The 23909-nt window shown below is 34.8% G+C and overlaps 1 protein-coding gene across 5 annotated transcripts in view; it reads left to right on the forward strand.

The window, feature by feature from the left end:
* The window catches only part of LOC124157542 (chloride channel protein 2), a 226277-nt gene that overhangs the window by 195262 nt on the left and 7106 nt on the right, over nt 1-23909 (forward strand). For all 5 annotated transcript variants that reach the window (XM_046532362.1, XM_046532364.1, XM_046532361.1 and 2 more), the window contains exons 4-19: nt 710-838; nt 1756-1889; nt 2323-2479; nt 4074-4199; nt 4597-4681; nt 4822-4923; nt 6715-6817; nt 9907-10038; nt 10571-10733; nt 15009-15124; nt 18630-18744; nt 19110-19247; nt 19719-19839; nt 20648-20897; nt 23291-23430; nt 23519-23663. In XM_046532362.1, coding sequence (XP_046388318.1) covers nt 710-838; nt 1756-1889; nt 2323-2479; nt 4074-4199; nt 4597-4681; nt 4822-4923; nt 6715-6817; nt 9907-10038; nt 10571-10733; nt 15009-15124; nt 18630-18744; nt 19110-19247; nt 19719-19839; nt 20648-20897; nt 23291-23430; nt 23519-23663 — 2156 coding nt within the window. The remainder of the gene's footprint in view (nt 1-709; nt 839-1755; nt 1890-2322; nt 2480-4073; nt 4200-4596; nt 4682-4821; nt 4924-6714; nt 6818-9906; nt 10039-10570; nt 10734-15008; nt 15125-18629; nt 18745-19109; nt 19248-19718; nt 19840-20647; nt 20898-23290; nt 23431-23518; nt 23664-23909) is intronic.

Genomic DNA, 23909 nt, shown 5'->3' on the forward strand with positions numbered 1-23909 from the left:
TACATCAATGGCAGCCTCCCTAACAATGCTACTGCATGGACAGTCAGAACTCCGGAAAATGAAAATAACTCGAATAAATTCTCGTAGATGGTGACGTGTCCAATTAGATGACGGAAAATAGCGAGACCCATCATCTACGGTAGCTAAAATATATGTTATTTTAATTGTCCCAAATAAAAAACGCAAAAAAGAGGAGGTGTGAATGAGGATTTCCGGTCAATGTAGCAGTTAAAGGTGCGATTGGAGGCATAAAGAAATGATTAAAGAAATATAATTGTATTAAGAATTTCACTTATATTGATTTGTATATTTTCACCCAAAATTTGAGTTATAACTTATTAATTGGCACAGGAACGTATCAGACATACGCCTAGGATATTTTTGCTAATCATCTTTTTGCTCGCGCTCAACTTTGGACAGCCTAAACGAATAATGCAGCAGTTTTACAATTATTATTCCAAGCACACTTGCAGGACTCTTATAATATTGGTAATAATGACCTTTAGTTGTTCGTTAAAGTTTTCTCTAAACAACTACAAATGAGTCAACTCTGTAAATACTTTTTATATGTAATTTTTCATCGATAAATTTAGCAATTTTTATTAAGGATGGTGATCCTTTAGTAAATTGTATTTTTCTTATGCACAGAATACATTAAATGTTACACTTTTGTCGTATTGAATTACTCATGCTACTATTTGTATTGCAGCTCGAATATGGCTCTACAGAGATCTAGCTGTTCATCCAGTTCTCCAGTATGTTGCCTGGGTGTCACTGCCACTCTTTCTTATCCTCTTCTCTGCTGGTTTTGTGCACATCATAGCTCCACAGTCCATTGGTGTGTGAGTGGTGATGTTTTCATTTTCTACTTCCCTAGCACATTCCTATCTATTATAATGGGTATTGGCTATTCTTGTGTTAAGTTTTTTAAACTCTTTTTCTAGAACCATGAAAATATATGGTCATTTAATTATTCGAGCAAGTGTAATGGTAAATGAGAATTTTAATCAAGTTCGCCAATTGGAATTTTTGCAATTTTTAATGCTCAGTTTTTATTTGATACATGAATTTAATTTTTAGATGCCTGTGTATGGCATGTAACCAATTCAATGAACCCATTATGTTTTCTTGCTTCTATATTCTCAACATAGATACAACTTCAAAATATTCTCTTTGTGCCTGTCCTATTTTTGTGATAAACAATTGAATGTTTACTTTTATGCATAATTAATTTATGCCAAATATATCTCCATGATGAAAACTATAGCTAATGCTGAACTGGTTTTGATATTATGTGCATATGTATAATTTAAAATCATTAAGAAGCTCAGTGATGCACAGAATAGTTGATCCATTCATTTTTATATACCAGTCAGAACCTTTTATATTGATGAATCTTTAACTTGCTGAATCTTAGAATTTTCTGCCCTAAAGTGCCCTGAAAACAGTTTGGTTTTTCATTCTTTCCATTAGCATTTCTTAGCCCATATTTTGTTTTTCTGACAGCATATTTTTTTTCTTTTTACATTAAGACTCCATATTCATTCATATACACAAGCTCATCGCTAAGTAACTTGATTTTTTCATGCTTGAAGTGTTTAAGTCAAGTAATATTTCATACAGTATAGCTATTTTTTTGCTATGTTATAAGAATGATGAGCAATAATAAGTGGCAAGTGTTATGATTTAAATCCAATAATGCTAAGCTTTCCTTCTTTGGCATGAATTGTGGCTGCTATCCCTGTGAATGAACAGGATCTGGGATTCCAGAAATGAAGACCATCCTCCGTGGAGTTGCTCTGAAAGAGTATTTGACATTCCGAACCCTCATAGCCAAAGTTATTGGTCTCACAGCCACTCTAGGAAGTGGCATGCCACTTGGTAAAGAGGTGCAGTATATGTCATTTCATTAAAAATTTCTTATTTCAATTACTTAAATGCCTTGTAATTGCACTTAATAATAACTAATGGACATTTTTGAATATTTGCTATGTAAATCTGCGATTTCCATTAAAAAGTTGAGGTAATCATCTAATTTATTTTTTAAATTGAATCAATGACAGTTCAAAAAAATTGTTTTTGAAAAAATTTAGAAAGAAAAATTAAAATCTTTATTTGGATTTTTTTTCCATTAAATATCTAACCCCTATTGGGGGTTACTGATCAGGGTTGTGAAATTTTGTTGAATTGTTATTTATGCATAACAAAGGTTTTCACAGATAAAGTAGCCACTAACTGATGTTATTATTTGATGATAAATATTTCCTGTAAATTCAAATATTTTTTACAAACTTTGAAATAATAACTTTTTAATTTCCATAGGGTCCATTTGTGCATATTGCTAGCATTGTTGCTACCCTGCTTTCCAAGTTGGTCACCTCATTTCAAGGCATATATGAAAATGAATCAAGAAATAGTGAAATGCTTGCAGCAGCTTGTGCTGTTGGAGTAGCTAGCTGTTTTGGTGCTCCTATAGGAGGTAAGTCTTTAGTATTCCAAGTTTATTCTTTATGCTATTTCATATTTATTGACTGAGAAAATATACACCCCTATTTTTTGAATCATCATAGACATCATATTTTAATTTTTGTGTGTAACTTCAGAATATTAAATTCCAAATTCATTGCTTAGACTTATTTCACCTCCATTGAACCATAGTCCCATAGTCCTTCGAGGTCTCAAGTCCTGATCAAAATTGCTGAATGGATAAAAATTTACCGGTCGCTGTCTTCATAACCCTTGATCATTTAGCTCAAAATATTATATTAAATAAATTATGAATCATTTCATAGGTGTTTTAACATTGAATAACATGTCATCGTTTAATATCTCAATTCTCTCATCTCAGAATCAGCCAAGATTATCTTTTATCATGCTCTATGTTTGTCCTGATCTATTACAAAAATATGATTCTATAGAAATTCATAAATATATATATTTGAGTGCTGACATTTTTGTTCTATTGTACATGTTAATTATGTATTGTAATTATGTTTTCTAAAGTCAGCTATACTCATTGAATGATCATGGTATCTATTGTCATTCATGTTATCATGCGAGCAAAATAGAACATGTTAACATGTTCTTATTTTCACTGAATGATCATGCGCATGACGGTTCATTCGCAAATTTTTCCATAATACACTGCAAATGATTTCATTCGCATGATCATTCAGCACAATCATTCACTGTACATAGTGGCCTTTACGCTTAAGAAAGGCTGACTTATGAACCTTTGGAAGAAGATTTTTTTATCATTTCAAAAAATACTGAGGAAACATTTATTCATTTGAAAAAATTATCTGATCTGTAAATGTTGCAGCTGGAAATTTAGCAAATTTAATGTAGAATTTATAACATTTTAAAAATCTGTCATTATCTGTTTTTAATCTTAATCATCTTTGCCAGCGTAAAGAACCGTCTCAACGTATCATTGAGCTAGAATAATTTGTTTTTCTCATTATCAACAGTAGTGTTCCAAGGGCCAGTATAAAGCTCTATTTTGGCTACTGGTCTACCATGTATTGGTTCAAATTCCAGAAGTTTCAGAAAAATTTTTGGAAGCATTTCCACCAAATGATCTAATCATCTTTTCAATATTGTGTGGAAACTTAAACTTTTCTCATTACTTCATATCAGTTCATAAGCTGCAATCTGTATACTCTTTATGTTGAGAGCTAATTATTTCTGGAATTTGTAATTTCTCATCCCTTATACCTCCTCGTTCGTGGCTTCAATCCTATGTAGGATTACACTAATTATCCTCATCCAAGACTGATTTTTGAGGGAGTCTGGAAATAGATGTGCTTTGTTTCTGGGTAAAGGTGCTAATTACATATTTCTAATTAACTTAATTAAATAAATAACTTCTATCCACTTCTTGCTTTCATCATCTGGAAGTTATATTTGATTTGATGTCTCATCAAAACTAATATTATTTCTGATACGATGATTGTAATATAAGAAAAAAAATCCTTTAACACAAAATTGGTCTACGTGATATAACATTTGTATTATTAATTTAACTTATCACTTGGATGTTAATGCAGACTAACTTTAATTGATCTTTTTAGGTGTTCTCTTTAGTATAGAAGTAACAACTGTGTATTTTGCTGTTAGAAATTACTGGAGGGGGTTCTTTGCTGCAGTATGTGGTGCTACTGTGTTTCGTCTCCTTGCAGTGTGGTTCCAAAAGGAAGGTCAGCTCATCATGAATACTAAATTTAATTCTTCATGATTAACCCTTTTGGGCAGCCAGCCGGGTGATGTATTGGCTAGTTTTTTTTCAATAATTACTGAAATAAAATTTTCTTAACGAGTAACAAGTTGTACTGAAAAGATAATGACTTTGGTGAACATTTTTGTTGGTAATGTAAGTATAAAAAGTAAAAAAAATAGCGTAAATGCATTCATATTGACTTTTATTACAACATATGTTTAAAATCGTACTAATAAGTCAAAAAATCCCTGGCTTTCTTTGTATGTATTAGTTTAAAGAAGGCAACTCTAAAAGGATTAATTGATTTCTTTATTTAATGATCTTATTTACTCTAGTACCAGTCATTTTTCTAATACATAAAATATTATTCCCTTTAGCTACTGTAACTGCTGTGTTTGGAACAAATTTTACAATGGATTTCCCATTTGATCCTCAGGAACTTTTTGTCTTTTCCCTTATTGGGTAAGTGTCATTCTTAATGGGCATTATTTCATATTATGTTCCTTGATAATTTTTAGCCATCATTTGTGGTGTAGCACCTTTTACTTAACTTTATCAGTATCTTTGATGGTTCTACAAGCTTGTATTTTTCCATTTCCCAGGGCTGTTTGTGGACTAGGTGGTGCTTTCTATGTATGGGTTCATAGGCAGTATGTTCTGTTTATGAGGCGAAGCAAAAGGATGAACAGTTTCTTGCAGAAAAAGTGAGTGGAACCACTGTTATGATAAAACTACTCTTGATTGAGTGGTCCTGATCCTTCAAAATCTCCTGATTACTAGTGATACCTCAAAAAGTCACCCCTTATTGTTTACATAGCAATATCAAATCCTGTTAGCACAGTTGTGGTCACCCTATCGCCAACTCTTTATTTTTTGTGCGCCCATATTTAGGTCCCTGTGAATGTTTGAAATCAAGGTTTCACTGTATAATAATGGTTTTCACACAGGTATAGTGACTATTTGGAAGGGTTTTACTCAATTTTGTGTGATAAATAATAAATTTTGTGTTTCAAATAATATTTTCCAATTAGGTATTTGATTGAGATATGTTTTGTACAAGCAACCCCTTTGATACCCCCTTGATAATACCCCTTTGATTTTATTATTTTAACCTCCGTAATAAATACTGATGTTTTATTTTGTATGTTCTCATCTTGTACTTTTGTAGTATTCCTATGAGAATTTCTTAATTCTAATCTTGTAGGAATAGAATGCACCACAATTAAAACTATCATTTACTGCTAGATATATGCAATATATCTCTAGTTCTTATTTATTTACTGTCTCATAGTTACTCTAAGGAGCTAAGTAAGGAGTCCCACAGTTGTATTAAGGAGTTACTCTAAGTAAAGAGTCTTACAGTAATTTAAAAATATTTTAGAATGGTCCCAATTCTTTTTGGTAACTGCCAGTAGAAGCTATTTCAATCGCCCTGTGTAAAGCATTTTTCATGTATGGGAAGTTGTTTTCCCTGCAGGTACATATATGCTCTCTATCGATCTATACAGAAAATTCAAAGTGGAGTGGTATGTGTCATTTTGGTATTTTATTTGGGGTGCAAGCTGTAACATAATATTCATTAGCTCTGGGTAATGCCCATAAGAGCACCAATATTTTTTTTTAAATCATTTTACAACAGTAATCATTTTTACTTTCACAGTGTCATAGATAAAGATATTTTCATTCACTCAATGATTGTTCCTTTCATGGCCATTATCGTAACTCTTACTTTGAGGAATTGAAAATCTGTTTAATTGAATTTTCCATTCTTTCAGCACTGGTGATTTTGCATGTAGTCAGCTGCTTTTTATTTTTCTTTCAAATTCTCTTTTGTGGATGAAAATTTTCCACTTTGATAGAGATTGAATATCAACTGTAATTTATGTTGCTAAGTCAGCAATCTGTCTCAAAAGGGTCTCATAAAATTTGTTGTTAATATCCAGAGAAATGGAAGTGCGGATCCCCATGGGTTAAGGTCCACTTAAAATTTTACTGGATATCCAATTTTGTAGATGGATCCTTATACATATCAACAAAGGTAAAATGTGGGTATCTACACTTTTAGTGGATGATTTGGCATATGTACAAGTAAAAATAATGGATGCCCACAATTTAATGATTATCTACTCAGAATTAGGTATGTGGATCTTAACTAGTAAACAGTAGACCCACCACCACATCTGGATTTTTGCATATTTGATGGTTTGACAGATATGCTCACCAAACATAAGCAATAATAGTGGATCCACTTAAATTTAAGTGGATGCCAAAATCACCACTATTTGTGAATCTAATACTTATAATGAATTTTACCATATGAGTTGCCATATCTTTATGTATTTTTTTCAATTTGGCCTGCCATAATGCCTTTTTTCTTCATTTTATTGCATTGGCACTTTGTTGTAGAAAACCACCTTTTATTTAAGGGATAAAATGGTGCTGGTTGCAAAAATTATTTATGCCTCTCACTTATCTTTCTGCACTTATGCCCACAGCCGCTTCCTATATCCTGGGATTGTATCTCTGGTGGTGGCATCTGTCTCATTCCCTCCTGGACTGGGACAATTTATGGCAGCAGATCTGCACACCCATGATCAGGTCAGGCGGATCTATTTGGGAACATATACTGTCCCTGGTGTCATAGTTTATGAATTATGGAGACTTTCTACTTACATATATGAAAATTTCCTTATAGTCACTGTAATTTATTTCCTTAAAGAATGGAAGCGCAAGAAAATGATCACAACCTGAGACAGTAATGTTGGGTGGGCTCTTATAGGGTCACTACCCAACTAGCACAGATTTTGCCTTATCCCTAAATACGAGGATATTATACATATATGCCGTGACGAAACCTATCTGAAAGCAGAGATAAAGTATGAATAATCCACGCCGTTTTTTGGGATAAATCGGAGATGCACTTCCGCATTTTTGGAGATATGCCTATCCTTACGCCGTATAATTGCCGCTAGGTGGCAGCTGTTTCACGTACGATCGCTGCGCTGCCACGCGAGATTCATGAGAACTACGTGAAAATAATGTAATAACCGTAATAACATAAATTGGCTTTCGACGAGGAAAGATTCAATGCATTACTTTTCATCATTGTATTTTATTATATTATGGTATCCCTTATAGCATCAAATATGCCAGAGACATCTCACGAGGCATATATGACCACTCTGTCTATGAGGTCTGTATGCCTAATAGATTATATCTCGTGAGATTCCTCTGAGATATTTGATGCTACATGGGATACTGCAATACAATACTGTATAATAACATACACGATGAAATATAATGCACTGAATCATTCACCATCGAAAGCCAATACCGCATTAGTCTCCACAATGAGGTTTTTTTTCACTATGTTACACATTCACGCAAGTTTAGGAACATACCAAAAAATCCGTTAGAAGAAGGTGGAAAATAAACAAAATTATTGCTCTAAAAACGATATATTTAATGAATGATTCATCTTGAAACGATATACAATACACTAGAACACGGAGCAGTCCTTATACCTTCATCTGTAAACCATAAATCTTACTGTTCAATTCCTTACATCACATTATAGAGGAGACTGGTGAATTACCTTACGTATGGTTTCTAAAAGCACAAATTCGAAATCCATTACCGTTATACCCAAGAATTTGGCAATTACGATCACTAATACCTCGCATTTGTTAACAAATCACAGCACTGTCGATGATTCCTTCATTAATATCCACGACAATCCAGGATGTTTTGATGTGTCGCCACAACTGTACGTACCGTCGTAGCCTACATCGGCCTACATCGAACTAAGGCACACAAAAACGATGCTTAGGTCGCATTATCACTTTAACTATTATTGTATACACAAAATAATCAACGATTTTTACTCACAAACACCACTATACACAACACCAAAAATGTAAACACGAAGCCACTATAATGGCTTTAACGGTAATGGAGGACTTCAGCGCTGCTATGCGGCCAATTTTGGCAATATGGTACCATGACATCCCCTCCCCAAACGCTTGAAATCGTGGAAAAAAGGGATATTACACATGGAGGATAAGCTTATCCCCACAATATCTGATTTCTCCAAGGATAAGTTCAAATCTGTGCTGGCTGGGTATTCTCTCTTCATCCTGCCAAACAGAAATGTAATTGACAATTGTGCTGTTAAAATATGATATAAATCTTTTCTGGCTATTTGCATGAAGTCTTCTATGGATTTTCATTGGTTTAAATTGTTGTTTGTTACCAATGTCTCTGCATGCAGACGATTCGTTCACTGCCATCAGGGTGAGTGAATAAATTTAAGTGAATGAAAAATCATTGCGGTGCAACTATGAACAATCACATCAATCAGGTTGTTCTTGATCGGCTGGAAAGATTATGGGGATTCAGATGATAGGGAGGAGTTCCATCATTTTTAATTCTCTTTAAAATGGGATTCCACGCATTGCTAAGGTAGTACCATGTATCTCCTTGATTAAAATTGCTTTTATTATGTTTTTTTATTATGAGTCATCCATTGAAACATTGGTGGTATAAAATGGTTTAAACCAATGGATATCCTGAGAGGACTTCACGCAAATGTTGCTGTTGTTTCACAAAATTTAAAAAAATCCTGATCAAAGATAACATCAAATTCGGAAAAATGTCAGGTCTTTAAAATTGTTGTAGGTTGGCAACTTTTATGGACATGATTACTGTGATTTTTACGGTTACATGTTTCCAAGACATAAGTGACAATATGTGACTCTCTGGAATGAATCTTCAGGCATATGAATCAGAGATCAATGGGTATATGGATCCACTAACAGCTATTCTGCTGGAAAAAACACCTTTTGTCTTCAGTGCATCCCTCATCGTGATGAATTCCATGAGAATTCTTAGTCTCCCTATGAATTTAACCACACAATATTTCTATATTAACCCTCTCACTGCCACCAGGTGGATATATATCGGCCCTCACTGGTTGTTCGAAAACTGCTGCGGGCTGTATCGGCCCAACTTTTTTTAATTTCATGATTATGGCCTTTTCAACAGCTGCCATTATCCCCCATAATCTATTTATGGTTCTAAGCTTTTATCTATCTCTAGTATTGGAAAAAAATCTAGATGCATTAAATAAAATTAAGTAGCTGAATAATAAAATAGCCTTGGCAGTCATCACGCATCCCACCCGAAATGGGCTGGCAGTAAAAGAGGTTAATATTCTATTGCATGCTTTCGTATGAAAGAAAATATCTCTGTAATTATGTATTTTCAAGGGTGCACTTCTAACATTCCTCACTGTCATTATCAATAGGTAATCAAACGGTGAAGGTGGTTATTGTAAATGCATCAATTTTTATGAAAAGGTTATGCCAGTAATTTTTTTAGTTTGCTTCAGTTGCTTTTTTATTTGTTTTGCAATAATTAATGTTTTAAATTGTTTATAATTGCTCAGAATCACATCCTTGAAACTAGCTTTGTATTTTTCTCATATGACTTTGATATTCTTGTTTCCTTACCAGTGATTTTTTTTTCTTATTACAGTTTCATTTCTAGATTTTAACACCATATGTAATGGGATTTCTGTATAAGTATTGAAGCATTTATGGCCATAAATACATATTTATTTGACTATGAACTGTCTCAAATATCTTTAGAGGCTTATACCTTATTGATTGAAATTTAATTTAGTATAGGTGGTGGGTTTATTCACAAACTTCACATGGACAAAAGAAGACTTGACAGTGGAAGAGGCAGATGTTGTTCGCCATTGGACTACACCATATACAGATGTATTTGTTAGTTTGGCTGCATTTTTGGCTTTTACGGTGAGATATATCTTTTGATCATGAAGAAGAGAATTGTGCATTATTCAATATAAAAAATATACATATATGTTTGGCTTGAGTACGAACAATTTTTAAGGACCTAGGTTGACAAAAAAACCTAAATTTTCCTAAATAAATAATGATAATCAGTCTTCAGGATTGATGTTTGACAGTTAATTTTCGGCAGCATAGCCAGTTAAGTTTTTTAATTGAACTTGTAAAACAGACATTCACTTGCTAACTTTGCCATGACATTATGTCTTATATGTGCTAAATTTGTGTTTTCTCAGATGCTAGTCCTCTCTAAAGTGGTGAAAATAATTTTGTCACAACAAACACCTATTAGTGCAGATCATTTTCATGTGGTTGGCCTTTCATAAAATTTTAGGCTTAAATTTCTTTAGTCGTTTTCTAAATTACATTAGTTTTTGTGGAAATTTGTGCATATTTTTAAGGAATTTTTATATGATGGAGTAATTTCTGTAGTGTCAATTTAGGAGTTATAAAATTTTAAATCTTAAAATGTTTACAGTTTGTGTTCTCCATTGTTGGCTCCACTATCCCTGTGCCATCTGGAAGCTTTATTCCAGTCTTCAAAATTGGAGCAGCATTTGGACGTATCATTGGGGAAGCCATGCATGTATGGTTTCCATTTGGTGTGCGCTATGGAGGAATTGCCACACCAATCATTCCAGGTATTACAAATTCATTGTTGAATTTGAATTTTGATGGCTTTAATATTGAAGATGAAGGTATATGTCCCTAAGTATCTCCTGTATGGAGATTTTATCATTTATGTAACAAGGTTCATTGGTGAGTTTACTCACTAGTCCATCAATGCTAAAAGTGAGCCTCATGGTTTTGGATCCATTTTTCTCATTTTTGTTTTCTTTCCTAAAGCTTCTTTTGTACCAATGTCATAAAAATTTAATCTGTGAAATGAATGTAATACACCTGACAGTAATTGTTTTTATAAAGGACAAACAGGTTAGAGATTTAATGTAAGAATTAGTGAGTATTTAAATTCATTCATTTTGATTTTACGTCTTATGTTAGCTAAACACCTGATTCATATTAATTATGTCTCTTATTTTAATCTGAATATCTTACATTTTGGGGAAAGGGCATACCACAGGTTGCACAAGGAGAAGATGGTAAATGATGTTTTTCTTGTTCCAACAAACTCACCTTTTTTATTATCAGTACTTATGTACACATATATATCAGTATAGGCAACCTGCACATCACCCTAAACCCCATGACTCATTTTTCTGGCTATGTGCCTCATCAAAGCCATTGAGAAAATTTAACAAGTGAGGGTATGTACAATGAGCATATAAGTTATGTTATTCCCTCAAACTGCTTTTGTTCCGCTGCAGTTTTACAAGTGGTACCAAAAAGTTACATTTAGCGACTCATAGGCAGTGGAAACTAAGAATATATTCTTGAATTATAAGAATCATTCTTGTAGTCAATGCTACTTCTGAAGGGTTGGTGGGGTTTAGACCAATATTTCTTGTCAACAATGGAGGAGGGTAGATGGTGAATTATGTGCTGGTAATGGTAATTTATTTTATCCCCTGTATTCAAAATTTTCTATTTAAATGCTAAAATAAATTAAATTAGTGGATGATATGAAGTGAATAATTCACTATGCACTATATGTTGTAGCATAATGAAAATGTTACATTTTGAGCAAAATTATAAAAATAACAGTCAATGGAACCCTGCTGTGATCCCAGCTACTGTAGATTCAAATTAAATTTCTATCTCAGTTAACTATTTTAATTTTCATCATTACTTTTACTGTTAGTCAATGCATGTATTTTTCTCAATTATTGAAAACCGATCCTAAGTTCACAGAGGTATGTTTTGTCTCAGTATTTTCCTCGTGTATAGCTATATAAGGGAATTAAATATAGTTCTTAAAATGTTTCTACCATCTATGTATTGCTACATCACTTTATGACATTTGATCACTACCTCCAACTCTGGCTAGTAAATTCACCATATAATGTTCATTAGAAACACACGGCTGCTGTCGATACAGTGTATAATTTATTTCCTTCTTCCACTTCCATTCCAGATATTATTTTGGAACTCTTTTGGTAAGAAATAAATTCCTATCTAGGAAATATAGTTTTTACTTTAATTCCATGAAGCAGATACAACTTCTCTCTAATTTGAAAATGGCTTCTAGTCATATGGTTTTTCTTGTGAATATGTATGTCAGTCAATCTTGTGAGTCATCCTACTCTCTTATTTTTTCATTCAAATGCTAAAATAAAAGTGTATATATTTAGAATTCCCATTAGGAAATTATAACCCTCAGTCTTTTCTGATAGATTCCAAATTCATCTGGTCATATCATGTCATCATCTTCAAATACCATCAGCATAAAATATTTCAAATGTGTGAGCTGTTTTCTCAAAGATCCTTTATGAATTTTCCTTTCCTTAGGCCCTTGTTATATTCTTCATCTGGTATTAACTCCTACTTTCATGTAACTCCTTATGTTAGTTTTGGTACAGTAGAGGGAAAATAACTCTGATGCTCTAAGTTGGAGGACTTTTGTACAGTATGTGGATTTTTGCTACCTTGGACATTTTTCTCTTGCATTTTGTAGTATTCATTAGATTTTTAATCTTGATTGCATGATTTCAGTGATAGTCGCATATTTTCAGTAAAATAATCCTTAAAATGTAGCATGAGAAAATATATGAAGGATATTGTTTTTAAAATGGATATGCCTGATTTTTTTAATTATGGAGTTTTTGATGTCTCTTGTTGAAATAAGATTCCCCTTTTTTGTGTAAAGGCCTGACATTTATTGTGATATTTCCTGGCATTTTTTACGTAATATATTTAACAGTCTTGTTCGATGACCAACTGAAGATGAACTGAAGCAATGATATTCAGCATATACCCTTTGCCAGGAAAATTTTTAATCAATATATTTTTGGATAGCTACCATTTTAGAGTTTAATGTTGCTACTTGATAAGTTGTGGTAGCTTTCGAATTACTCAACCTAAATTTTTTTAGGATCCCTGAGTGTGGTGGGCGTTCAAATCATAGCACGCCACTGCCGGAAGGCAGCACTGCCTGGAAGGAGACAGGCGGAAGGCCCTTGGTGCCGGCAGGGTAACGGGACCCTGGGGATTTGGCGCCCTAGCATGGAGAGTAGCGTCCCGGGGTATAAGGAGAGAGGACTGACTGGAGAAACATACGTGCGTGCCGGCTGAGCATCAGTGCATTATATACTAGATGTGTTACAGTGCATTGTAAACTTCCTTTTGTTCTTTTGGAGTCAATAAACTCCCATTACACCAATTGGTGTAATAGGAGTTTATTGACTCCAAAAGAACAAAAGGAAGTTTACAATGCACTGTAACACATCTAGTATATAATGCACTGATGCTCAGCCGGCACGCACGTATGTCTCTCCTGTCAGTCCTCTCTCCTTATACCCCGGAACGCTACTCTCCACTCAAAATTAGGGCACATGCCATATGCTTCGAAATATGAGTTCTCCATGGGAATTTTACTGAAGGAAACATTTTTACGGCAAATAGGCTTTCAATTTATGGAAATAGCTTTCAATAGACTACACTCACCTTGTTTGAATTTATGTGAATAATAAAGTAAAAGTGAAAATAAAGTGTTTCAGCAGGTATTTATTTTGTCTTTATACATTTAAAACCAAGTGCATTATACGTAATTATATGAAATTGATTTATTGATTTATCGCATTCTTTAAACAATTTTAATATATATTTTCCGCAATCTCAGAAAGACTGGGTTAGGGAAATTTGGTTACTGTGCGGTAATAACAACGTGCGCAAAAAACAATCTCTCGCCAAGGAATTAAAAAAGGACTTTCGGTGTTCAGACGGAAGAAGGTCCTATGGGCATTCGCATATTAAAGGAGGTCATGGTATTAGGCGTCTGGGCAAGAGCGCGGTTGGGTTGGGCCTTTAGTTGGCCCTGAATTTTCCAAACGTTGAAGTCATAACAGATATCACTTTTCATTGCTGCATTTACATTCACGGCATATGTCGCTTACGTTAATTTTTATTAATATACGGCCGGTGATTATCCTATTGTTGACTTATAAACGGACCATGAGACTGTGAAAACCTGAAAAAAAAACCGTGAAAACTTTGAAAAAAAACCGTGAAAACCTTGAAAAAACCGTGAATTTCATTATTTAGGTAGAGTGGGAACCCTGTTAAATCAAAGGTGATCCAATGTGAAAACATGTTATCTAGTTGCTTGTATATATTATCTATCTATTATCTCCAGCTATATAACCTAGTTGCTTGTACATATTAGCTGTGGGATGATTAGATGAGGGATTTCCCAAATTGATTAGCGGGGGTTAGAGAAGAAGAGTGTAGTTGCTTGTTATTTGAATTTAAAATATTAATGTTAATGAGAGAGTTAACCTGAATACCAGAAAACTTGTCATTTTAAATGTTCAACTTCTCCTTTCAGCAGTGAGTAGTTCTGTTCACGTAAATGTATGTAGTTCTGTTTTTGAAGCATGTTAAATCTTTGGGATTCACCTACCTACATGCATATATTTATTTAATTTTTCTTATGATTAGTGGCTATGGAGTATAATTTAGTCATTGGTAGTTATACTTTAGGTATGCATACTATATCCATTACTCTTATCCTCATGCCTATTGGAATCCAGTACCTATATATACAACACGTTAGGCAGTGCATATATTTCCAAATACCTGTATTAATTTACTTTTATTCTTTATTTGTGTTAGACTCAACATCTTGTCAGGTTTTGGTTGTTTTCAGTGAGAAGTTAGAAATAATAAAATAAATTATATACCCTTTTTTCACTTGTGGCTTATTGTGGGTAATTTTCTGACTGTTGTTTCAGTGAGGTTTTTTATGCCGATAGTTGTTTCACTCTCATGCTCTGTATTAACAGATATTGTTTTCCTTTTAGGTGGATATGCTACTGTTGGAGCTGCTGCATTCTCTGGGGCAGTCACTCACACCATCTCTGTTTCTGTCATTGTTTTTGAAATGACTGGTCAGATCACTCATATAATACCGATAATGGTGAGATAAAATTTTGAGCATACTTATTTGGTAATTTCATTTTGATAAAATTGATTTAATTTTTTAACTTTAATATTCAGTCATTAATATCTGTGTGATTCCTTTTTACTCTTGAGATATCAACAACTGAGCTTTATACAGTAAACTCTTGATTTTACGAAGCAGGATTTTACGAAGTTTTCGATTATACGAAGTGATATTGCGGTCCCGGTGAAAAGCCTATGCTAAATACATGGCGCTATTCGATTATACGAAGTTTCGATTATACGAAATTTTTTGAATTTACGAACCTCGGCTCGGTCCCTAGGAGCAAATGGCATTCGTTTATACGAACTACGGCGAAAAATTTGTCAACAAAACTAGTTACGCCGGCGTAAGTAGCTAAAAAATCAGCGCTTCCAACTGTGGTCCATCAAAAGTGCGAAATCGTAAATGATAATGCAACTTTGGAGAGAAATGGGTCGCCAAAAACCTCACTGTGGGAATTTAGGGGGAGTAGGAGTTAAGTTAAAATATCGCGGCTGACATTATGCCCCTATTTACGTGCCTGTTCGTAAACATAGCATCGACAATAATTCGTAGTTTAACATGTCAGGAAGGTCGCGCGGAGTATTTCGTACACCCCTAATTAACCCTTTGCACTGCTGTGAACGTACTTCGAAGACTACTTGACTACTTTTCGCCGAAGCACTTCGAAGGGTCCCTAATCCGGGACCCTTTCCTCGACGAGCTCACCCTCGCTGGCCCCTGAAACTGGGGTATTTTTTAATGCCTTACCTGACGTAACCCTGGGTTTCAAAGGGCAAAGGTGCCATGGGGGAAAAAAGAGTAAAGTGCGTGTTACTGTGGGGCTGTGCGTCAACCAAACGGGCACGGACAAAATAAGCCCGTTGTCATTGGGAAATTTGAAAGGCCACGGTGCTTAAAACATGTAAAATTGGAAGCCCTCCCCGTTTTTTACCATGCAAATAAAAACAGCTGGATGACCCGAGAAATTTTCCAGCAAACGGTTATACGTCTACGGAGAAAAATTGCTGGAGAGAACAGCAAAATTGTTTTAATAATGGATAATGCCACCGTTCATAAATACGTGGAAGGTCTAAAATTGGCTAATGTTCGAGTCCTCTTTTTACCCCCGAACTCGACTAGCAAGTCCCAGCCCTTGGACCAAGGCATTATCCAGAATTTTAAAGTCCTATACCGGAAGAAGCTTGAGCGGTATTACTTGCGATGGATCGGTATGTACACATTCATCTATTTTGCTCATGTGCGTTTGGATAGATATTTTTATTCATGATTATCATTCTTTCAAATATATTTGCTACTTTTATAAATGGGAACAGAAATTAATAACATCTCGAAATGGACGTTGATACATGCAATCCGCGCCATAATATCTTTTCGTGTATATATTGGCCTTTGTGAATGAACAACTTAAATATCTTAAGTACTGGGCTCTATTTACCGCCAATTTATATTTCAGGCTTCTTGTAATGAAGACGCACTTCCAAGTCTAACCATGAACTTTCTTCTCACGCGCTTCCCCGTTCTCCCATGCTGGGGTTCTGTCTTTCCAAAGCCGTCCCTTCCCTCCTGCCGCCTTTGGCTGATCTTGCTGACACCCACCTTACGCATCCCAAACCCCTCCTTCCCCAGCATTTCCCATTCACTCCCTCCCTAAGGAGACTGAGCTTGTGTGCGTCGCAAAAAAATACGGCCCCCAAAAGTAGACTGAGGCAGAGCTGAAGGCCATTTCCCCACCCTTCTTTGTCCTGCCCCCTTCACCAGTCCTTGTGCTGACCACACTTCTTCCCTCAGGCAATCCCCATCCCACTCTTATTCACCCCACCCACTGGGAACGTTCCCCGATTGTGGAGAAGGGCATGGTTCATCTTTACCTGCAACGGGGGGAAGTTATTAACCGGAGAGAGGCGGAAGAAGTATCTTCCACTATCGGGAAAATGGTGCCGCGCTTATAATTGTCTCTCTTCTTCTCTGCTGACTTTTCAATTGAAATTAATTTCTTTGCTCTTTCCACACTATATTTATTTACGATTATGGCGCGACAATTTTTTAGTGCTAAAACTAAGAAAATCTTTTCTCTATGTCAATGATCCTTTGCCTAACTTTCAATACGGCGGAGAAAGGAACACGAAAACTAAATGAGGTGACGGTACAGGTTTTTGCGTGTCATTTTTTGGGAATTCACGCTAGCGAACCAATACTTAACCACGTTGAGAAATGATAAAACGTCTCTTGTAGGAAAACAATCAATGTGGATAATAACGTTTCTATCTATATTTCTCCGATACTGTAAGATGTTTCTCCTGTCGTTTTCCGGTTGGAACCTTGCTCCTGTCGGCATAAAATGAGAGAAACATACTATATGAACAGGTCACCTCACACCCGGTATGAAGAATACAGTCCTGATGAAGAATTAAGTCTTTTATGGCAACGTCTGCGAAGATGATGGAACACAGTAGTCGGACGGAGAACTCAAACAGAATTTACTTCAAATATTCGCCAGAAGATAATCACATCCTACGTTATTTATGATCATAATTGAATCTCAGTGAAAATAGAGCACATTATGCTGAAAATACGAAGTAACTCGAAATATTAACTTACAAAGGTTATTTTGGAAACGGGCTAAGACCCTTGTTTTTCTTTTTTTTCTCGTCACTGAGCGATAGAGGGCGACATAAATGGCGGTTAGGCCGGCTGCCGCTAAAATTCCGTGGGTGTCAGAAACAAATATCTATCGTTTGCATACTTAATAGTAGCTATTGGCTCCTAACCACAAATTTATAACTGTTAATTCTTGCAAACTTGTTAATAAACATTGCAATTCATTATTTGATTACGTTTTCTAAACTGGTCGGGAATTTCTTTAGCGATCGTTGATGTTGAAGTATGAACAAGAAATGGGAATTTTACGGTGATATAATTATTTAACGATTTTTCACATCATAAATCGATAGCAAAAAGCCTTTTCTATGAATTATACCGAGAATAACCACCGAAAACATTTAAATAAGACCACTAAAGACAAAAAACGGCGGAAGAAACAAAAGCGAAAATTTTTTCGTGACTTATGAAAAAGGTTTGAATTTACGAAACTCGATTTTACGAAGTGCCAATTTTCCGGTCCCACTGACTTCGTAAAATCAAGAGTTTACTGTACATGTTGCTACTGCTTAGATGTGTGAATTTTTAAATCCTCAGAACTTAAGTTCCTTTTGATTTCATGAAGGCTTTCTTTCAATAGAGGATTCCTTATCTTTAAAATATAAAATTTTTCTCTGCTTTTACCAAATGATATTGGAGGCAATGACCCTGTTGGAAATATTCAGTTGCATTCAATTGAAAAGTGACAAATTTCAATTGAATATATGGAGATTCAATTGAATATTGGCACATTCAATTGAATCGGCATATTTTTTCCAATAGGGAATATAGCTTCTAATTTAATCTTAAATTTTGTGTGATTTCAAATACTTTTCAGATAGCTGTCCTAATATCGAATGCAATTGCCTCCTTACTTCAGCCATCATTGTATGATAGTATCATACTCATTAAAAAGCTACCATATCTGCCCGACCTCTTGCCATCTAGCTCAGGTAAGATATATTAATGCCATATATGTATAGTTAATTAGATGTTTGTAGAGTTAGAGGATGAATTTTCCCATTTTTGGGATGTGGGAGGGGGTAGAGGCAAGTAGGGAGGGAATGTGAGGGCCTAATGCTCCCTTACCCACCATGCTCAATGGACGTTGGAATATTTTCTTCATGGATCCACACTCAAAGTTGGTATTTTTTTGGCCATAATGAGTATACCATGGGGGAAACATGTAGTGCGATATGAATTGAATAAATTCCTGTGGAAAGTACAAATTTTGCTCTTCCATCACAAATGTTTCAAATTTCCAGAAATTTTATCCAGAAGTCATTAATGTTGTCTCAATTATGTTGTTTTTTTTCAGGAATGTATAGTACCTACGTGGAAGATTTTATGGTCAGAAATGTAAAATACATTTGGCATGGAATGAGTTATCATGATCTCAAAGAAGTCCTCAAAGAAAATAGGAATATTAGAAGTTTTCCTTTGGTTGAAACACCACGTAAGTTCATATTTATTTTATAATTATAGTGTTCATTTTGAATTTGTTAATACTCATGATTTCCAAGCTTTGGTTATGCCTATTGGTTAACTCATGTGCATACTGTGGCAGTAGCACACAAACATCATCCATTTTAACTATCTCACTATATTACTTATAAACTCTAAAGTAAATTCCTGAATTTTCGGAATTTTGTGAAAATTGACTTTTCATTTTCCTCTCAAAAAATGGGTTGAGAGTTTTGGAATATATTGGTTGGAATGAGTCATAATTAGTGTCATTGTGTGTTTTTATGTAAACTTTACAAATTTCAATCCATGACTGACCTTCAATTGCCCGGGTATTTCTTATTCAGTATTTGCATATCCTTCAGCAATGAATAAATAAATATTTATCATAAAAATCAGAATAGCTGCTGTATGTGTAGTTGCAATATGATTTGTTATGCTTGGCAACTATTTCAATTTTCAGAGTCCATGATACTGTTAGGATCAATACAGAGGCTGGAGTTAATTAAGCTCATAGACAAGCATATTGGCAGAGAGAGGAGGCTTCAAGTTGCAGCTAAGTGGCAGAAAGAAGCCCAGGAAAGGTTAGTTTCTACACAATCGGCAATGTTTCTGTTTATGTTAAGACAAGGTTCATGCTGTTCAGGAAATTCAAGGAAAAGTAAGAGAAATTAGAGTATGGCCAAGGAAAAACTCCATGCATGCAGCAAATAAATGAAAATCATGGTTGAACAAGCAGATGGTGGCCACATTTGAGGGGTGAGATGTGCATTTTATTGCCCTTGTGGCTGGTGGCAAGGGGTAGCACAGACTTGGTGCTATTTGACCTTACTTTTGCTACTACCACTACTTTTTAAATGAATAACTTTAACTTTGTTTTTCCACTGAATAAATTTTTATCCAATCACAATGGTTAACATCATCTTCTTCATCAGAAGATGATATCAGCTGCAAAACCACAGTCATGATTTTATTTTTAAAAATTCTGTGGAAAAACAAAGTTTAAGTTAATGGCTCAAAATGTTCTAAAAATTCCACAAATTATCAGCAGAAAACCACCAACTACTACTACTGCTTGAATTTATTTCTTAATACATATATATATGACTCAATTTTTCCATATGTGACTGCTTTGCCATTTATATTATGTATTATATTAAGTCTGGGAAATTTAAAGAAATTTGGACCAGAAATTAGAGAATAGTTAGGGAAATTGAACATTGAAAGTTGGTTATGAACCCTCTAAGATATTGCTTCTAATTCTAGTTCCATGCCATTTTTATGGACAGAATTTCTTGTTAAATGGTTCATCATTGTCCATTGGGTAATAAAAGTAGTTAGATGATGTAATATTTGTGCTTGTTATTGTTAAAAATTGATGATTGCATTCAGGGCGATGGAAGAGATGGAAAGGCGTCTTCAAGAGGAAGAAGAGGAGAGAAGGCAGCTGACGCAGCAAAATAATGCTGGAAATGGTGGAACAACTCAGCGGCGGCCCTCTCGTTTTGAAGTCATCCCTGCTCCAGATATTCTGAAGCTGAAGCAAGCTTCGGCTGCCTCAGCTGGTGATCTTATGTTTCTTCATCCTTCCTCTGCTGCTAACACAGTTGCCGCATCTCACATAACCATTCACGGGGGAGAGGTAGGTCACAAAGCGTTTGATAAGGGAGTGGGTAAGCTCTGAATGAACTTGTATCAATTTCATACTAATATTTCCTTAATCCTGTCAGGGAATTTCCCCTGAATAAGATAGGGCATAACTTAAGATCTGATGGCAAGTAGTCGCTGCAGTGACATCTCTGTGCATAATGCCTTACCTTGTACTATAACCCTTAGCACTCCGCTGCTTATCTTGAGCACTTGAGTATGGCTTGATGTGAGAAAAATCCAGTTCGTATCCCACACCCTCTCAACATTGTATAAAAGTTTTTAGAGATTTTACCATAGCTGCCATGTATCGTACTCATATATTGCTTTTTTTATGCTACTGTATTTTCTTATGTACCTCTTGCTCATGTTCATCCCTCTTAGCAGTGTCAAAGAAACGGTGCAAGTTACATGCTAGGATGCACCAGTCACCATTTTATTTCCATTTTTACATTGTAGTAATAGGTGAAGGACAACATAATTGAATGAGCAAGCTCAGTCAACCATTCACTTTTTTGCTTTTATCTTGCTCTTCTCTTTTTAGCACATGATGTCATATCATTTGATAGCTCAAAAGTTTGGTTTTGTTGTGCACTTTGGGAATAAAATACTCTACATATGTCTATAACTCGGCATGTTATCTGTTGAACCTATCATGACAGACATGAATGCTGCTGTCTCAAGAATCTGTTTGAATGGCTGGGAAGAAGACAAACACTCGCTGGCTGGTTTATTATACAGTAGAATTGTATAACAACAGCAATTAAGAAAGCTAGTTTCATAATAGGAACATGTGAAATTTATCATAATGGCTAAGTTAAATACACTACACATGGCAGTGAGTGATGAAAATTTTCTTTTCCTCTGTTTGTATTTGATTGACTCTAGTATGCCATGCCACTCTTTCTTATCTACTATTATTAATTAAAAAAGAAAGTAATCCTACTCAGGTGTATTTTCAAGATGAGCATGAATGTTGCTTAGTTCTGCTTATGTATATGGAAGTCAAGAGAGTCCAAGAATGACACAAAATATAATTTTTAAAAGTAGGTACCATTTTTTTTTTTTTTAAAGGCAAGCAGAAACAGAGAAGGATTTTAAAAATATTCTGGTTAATATGGGTAGGGTAATGAGTAGATATCAACTGAAAATAAGCACGAAGAAAACCAAGATCTTAGTATGCAGCAGAAGAGAAGAAGTCAAGACCAATATTAAAATAGGGAGGCAAAAAGTGATAGATGTGGATGAATTCTGTTATTTGGGAAGCAAGATAACTAGTGATGGGAGAAGCAAGAAAGAAATTATCAGCAGAATAGCCCAGGCGAAGAGAGCATTCCACCAAAAGAGAGACCTGCTTACAGCGGGAAACTTAAATATGGATGTAAAGAAACAATTTATAAGAACCTACATCTAGAGTATGCTCCTATACGGAAGTGAGGCATGGACAATGACCGCAGTGGAGAAAGCAAGGATAGAGGCCTTTGAAATGTGGTGCAACAGAAGAATGATGAAAATGAAATGGATCGACCGAGTTAGTAACGAGGAAGTTCTAAGAAGGGTAGGAGAGAGGAGAAGCCTCATGAAAACCTTAATAAGAAGACGGAACAACCTTATAGGCTACATCTTGAGACATGATGGCCTGATGAAGACAATCGTCGAAGGACAAGTGGAAGGCAAGAATGGAAAAGGAAGACCCCGAACAAAATATATGGAACAAGTAAAGAGAGATGTGAAAGAGAAGAAATACGTAGGTGTGAAAAGATTAGCTGATAGGAGAACTGAGTGGAGAGCTGCGTCAAACCAATCCTAGGATTGTTGACCAGTGATGATGTGAGGTACCATTTTACCCACTTTTACCAAAAGAAATTTTTCCTTTATAATAATGCTGTTGTTTTTTCATTTTATGATTCACTTTATCTTGGACCAAAATGATCCTTTCCTGAATTAATTGCCCAAAAAACAAGGTTTGTGTTATACTCAGGGGCACATGGTACACGAGAATAAACTCTACTTAATTTCTGTGTTTAATGGAGTGTTTGCTGGTAATTTTAGCTTAGATTTATGTCAAGAGAAAACTGTTTTAGAGGACCAGCTGATATGGTTATTTGATAACTCTATCTTAATATCAATTTTTGTAGTTTAGTGATTAAATTTTAAAAATTCATTTTTAACTAAGTAGTAGTTTGAATTTTTCCTTGAAAATTTTCTAGTTTGAATTGCATACAATGTTTTAGATATTGCTCATATTTATGCTGCTTTCCTGCTGTGCATATATTTTACTAGATCATTGCCTAAAAGAATGACTAAAACGAAGAATAGATATATGTATATTACTGCTGTAAATAATTTAGAATCAGTTCTAATCAATTAAAAAAAATATATTTTCAGCCCCAATTCAACCCTGTGTTTGGAGGAATGCCTAAAAAGTCAATTCTCAAAAAAACAAACTCATTCAACCTCCGCCAATTCAGTCCTCTGGTCAGTCCAAATGCTACACCATATACCACTGTGACTGGAGCTGAGAGCAGGCAAGTTATGACTGTTTTTGATAAACAAGAATTCATACATATGTACTTAGAAATAGATTCTGATTCTCATGAATAATTTCTTTATCAGGATAAGACTTGCATTTGAGGCAATTTTTCGTAAGTCAGCTACTTTACAAGATGTTAATCCAGACCCAGAGTCAGCCAGTGAAGTCCCTCTCCAGCCTCTACAGCATACGCCAATAATTCACAGCACACTCAAAAAAGTACAACTGGTAAGTAAAATAATGAAATATGATAATGTTTACTATGACATGGCTGTGAAACTGAATGCAATTTTCTCATTTTGTTTGATTTTAATTTTATTAGCATTATAAACTAGGTATCTCTGTAGCAGATTGCTATTACATGCGTATCTAAATTTACTGTTGGCTACCATTACTAATGTTTAATGTGGCTATGTAGTTAGTATGTTTCAATGTGGTATCATAATACGTATACTTATTATCTTTTCAAAAGCA

The sequence above is a fragment of the Ischnura elegans genome, chromosome 4 (assembly GCF_921293095.1).
Source record: "Ischnura elegans chromosome 4, ioIscEleg1.1, whole genome shotgun sequence".
Taxonomy (NCBI): domain Eukaryota; kingdom Metazoa; phylum Arthropoda; class Insecta; order Odonata; family Coenagrionidae; genus Ischnura; species Ischnura elegans.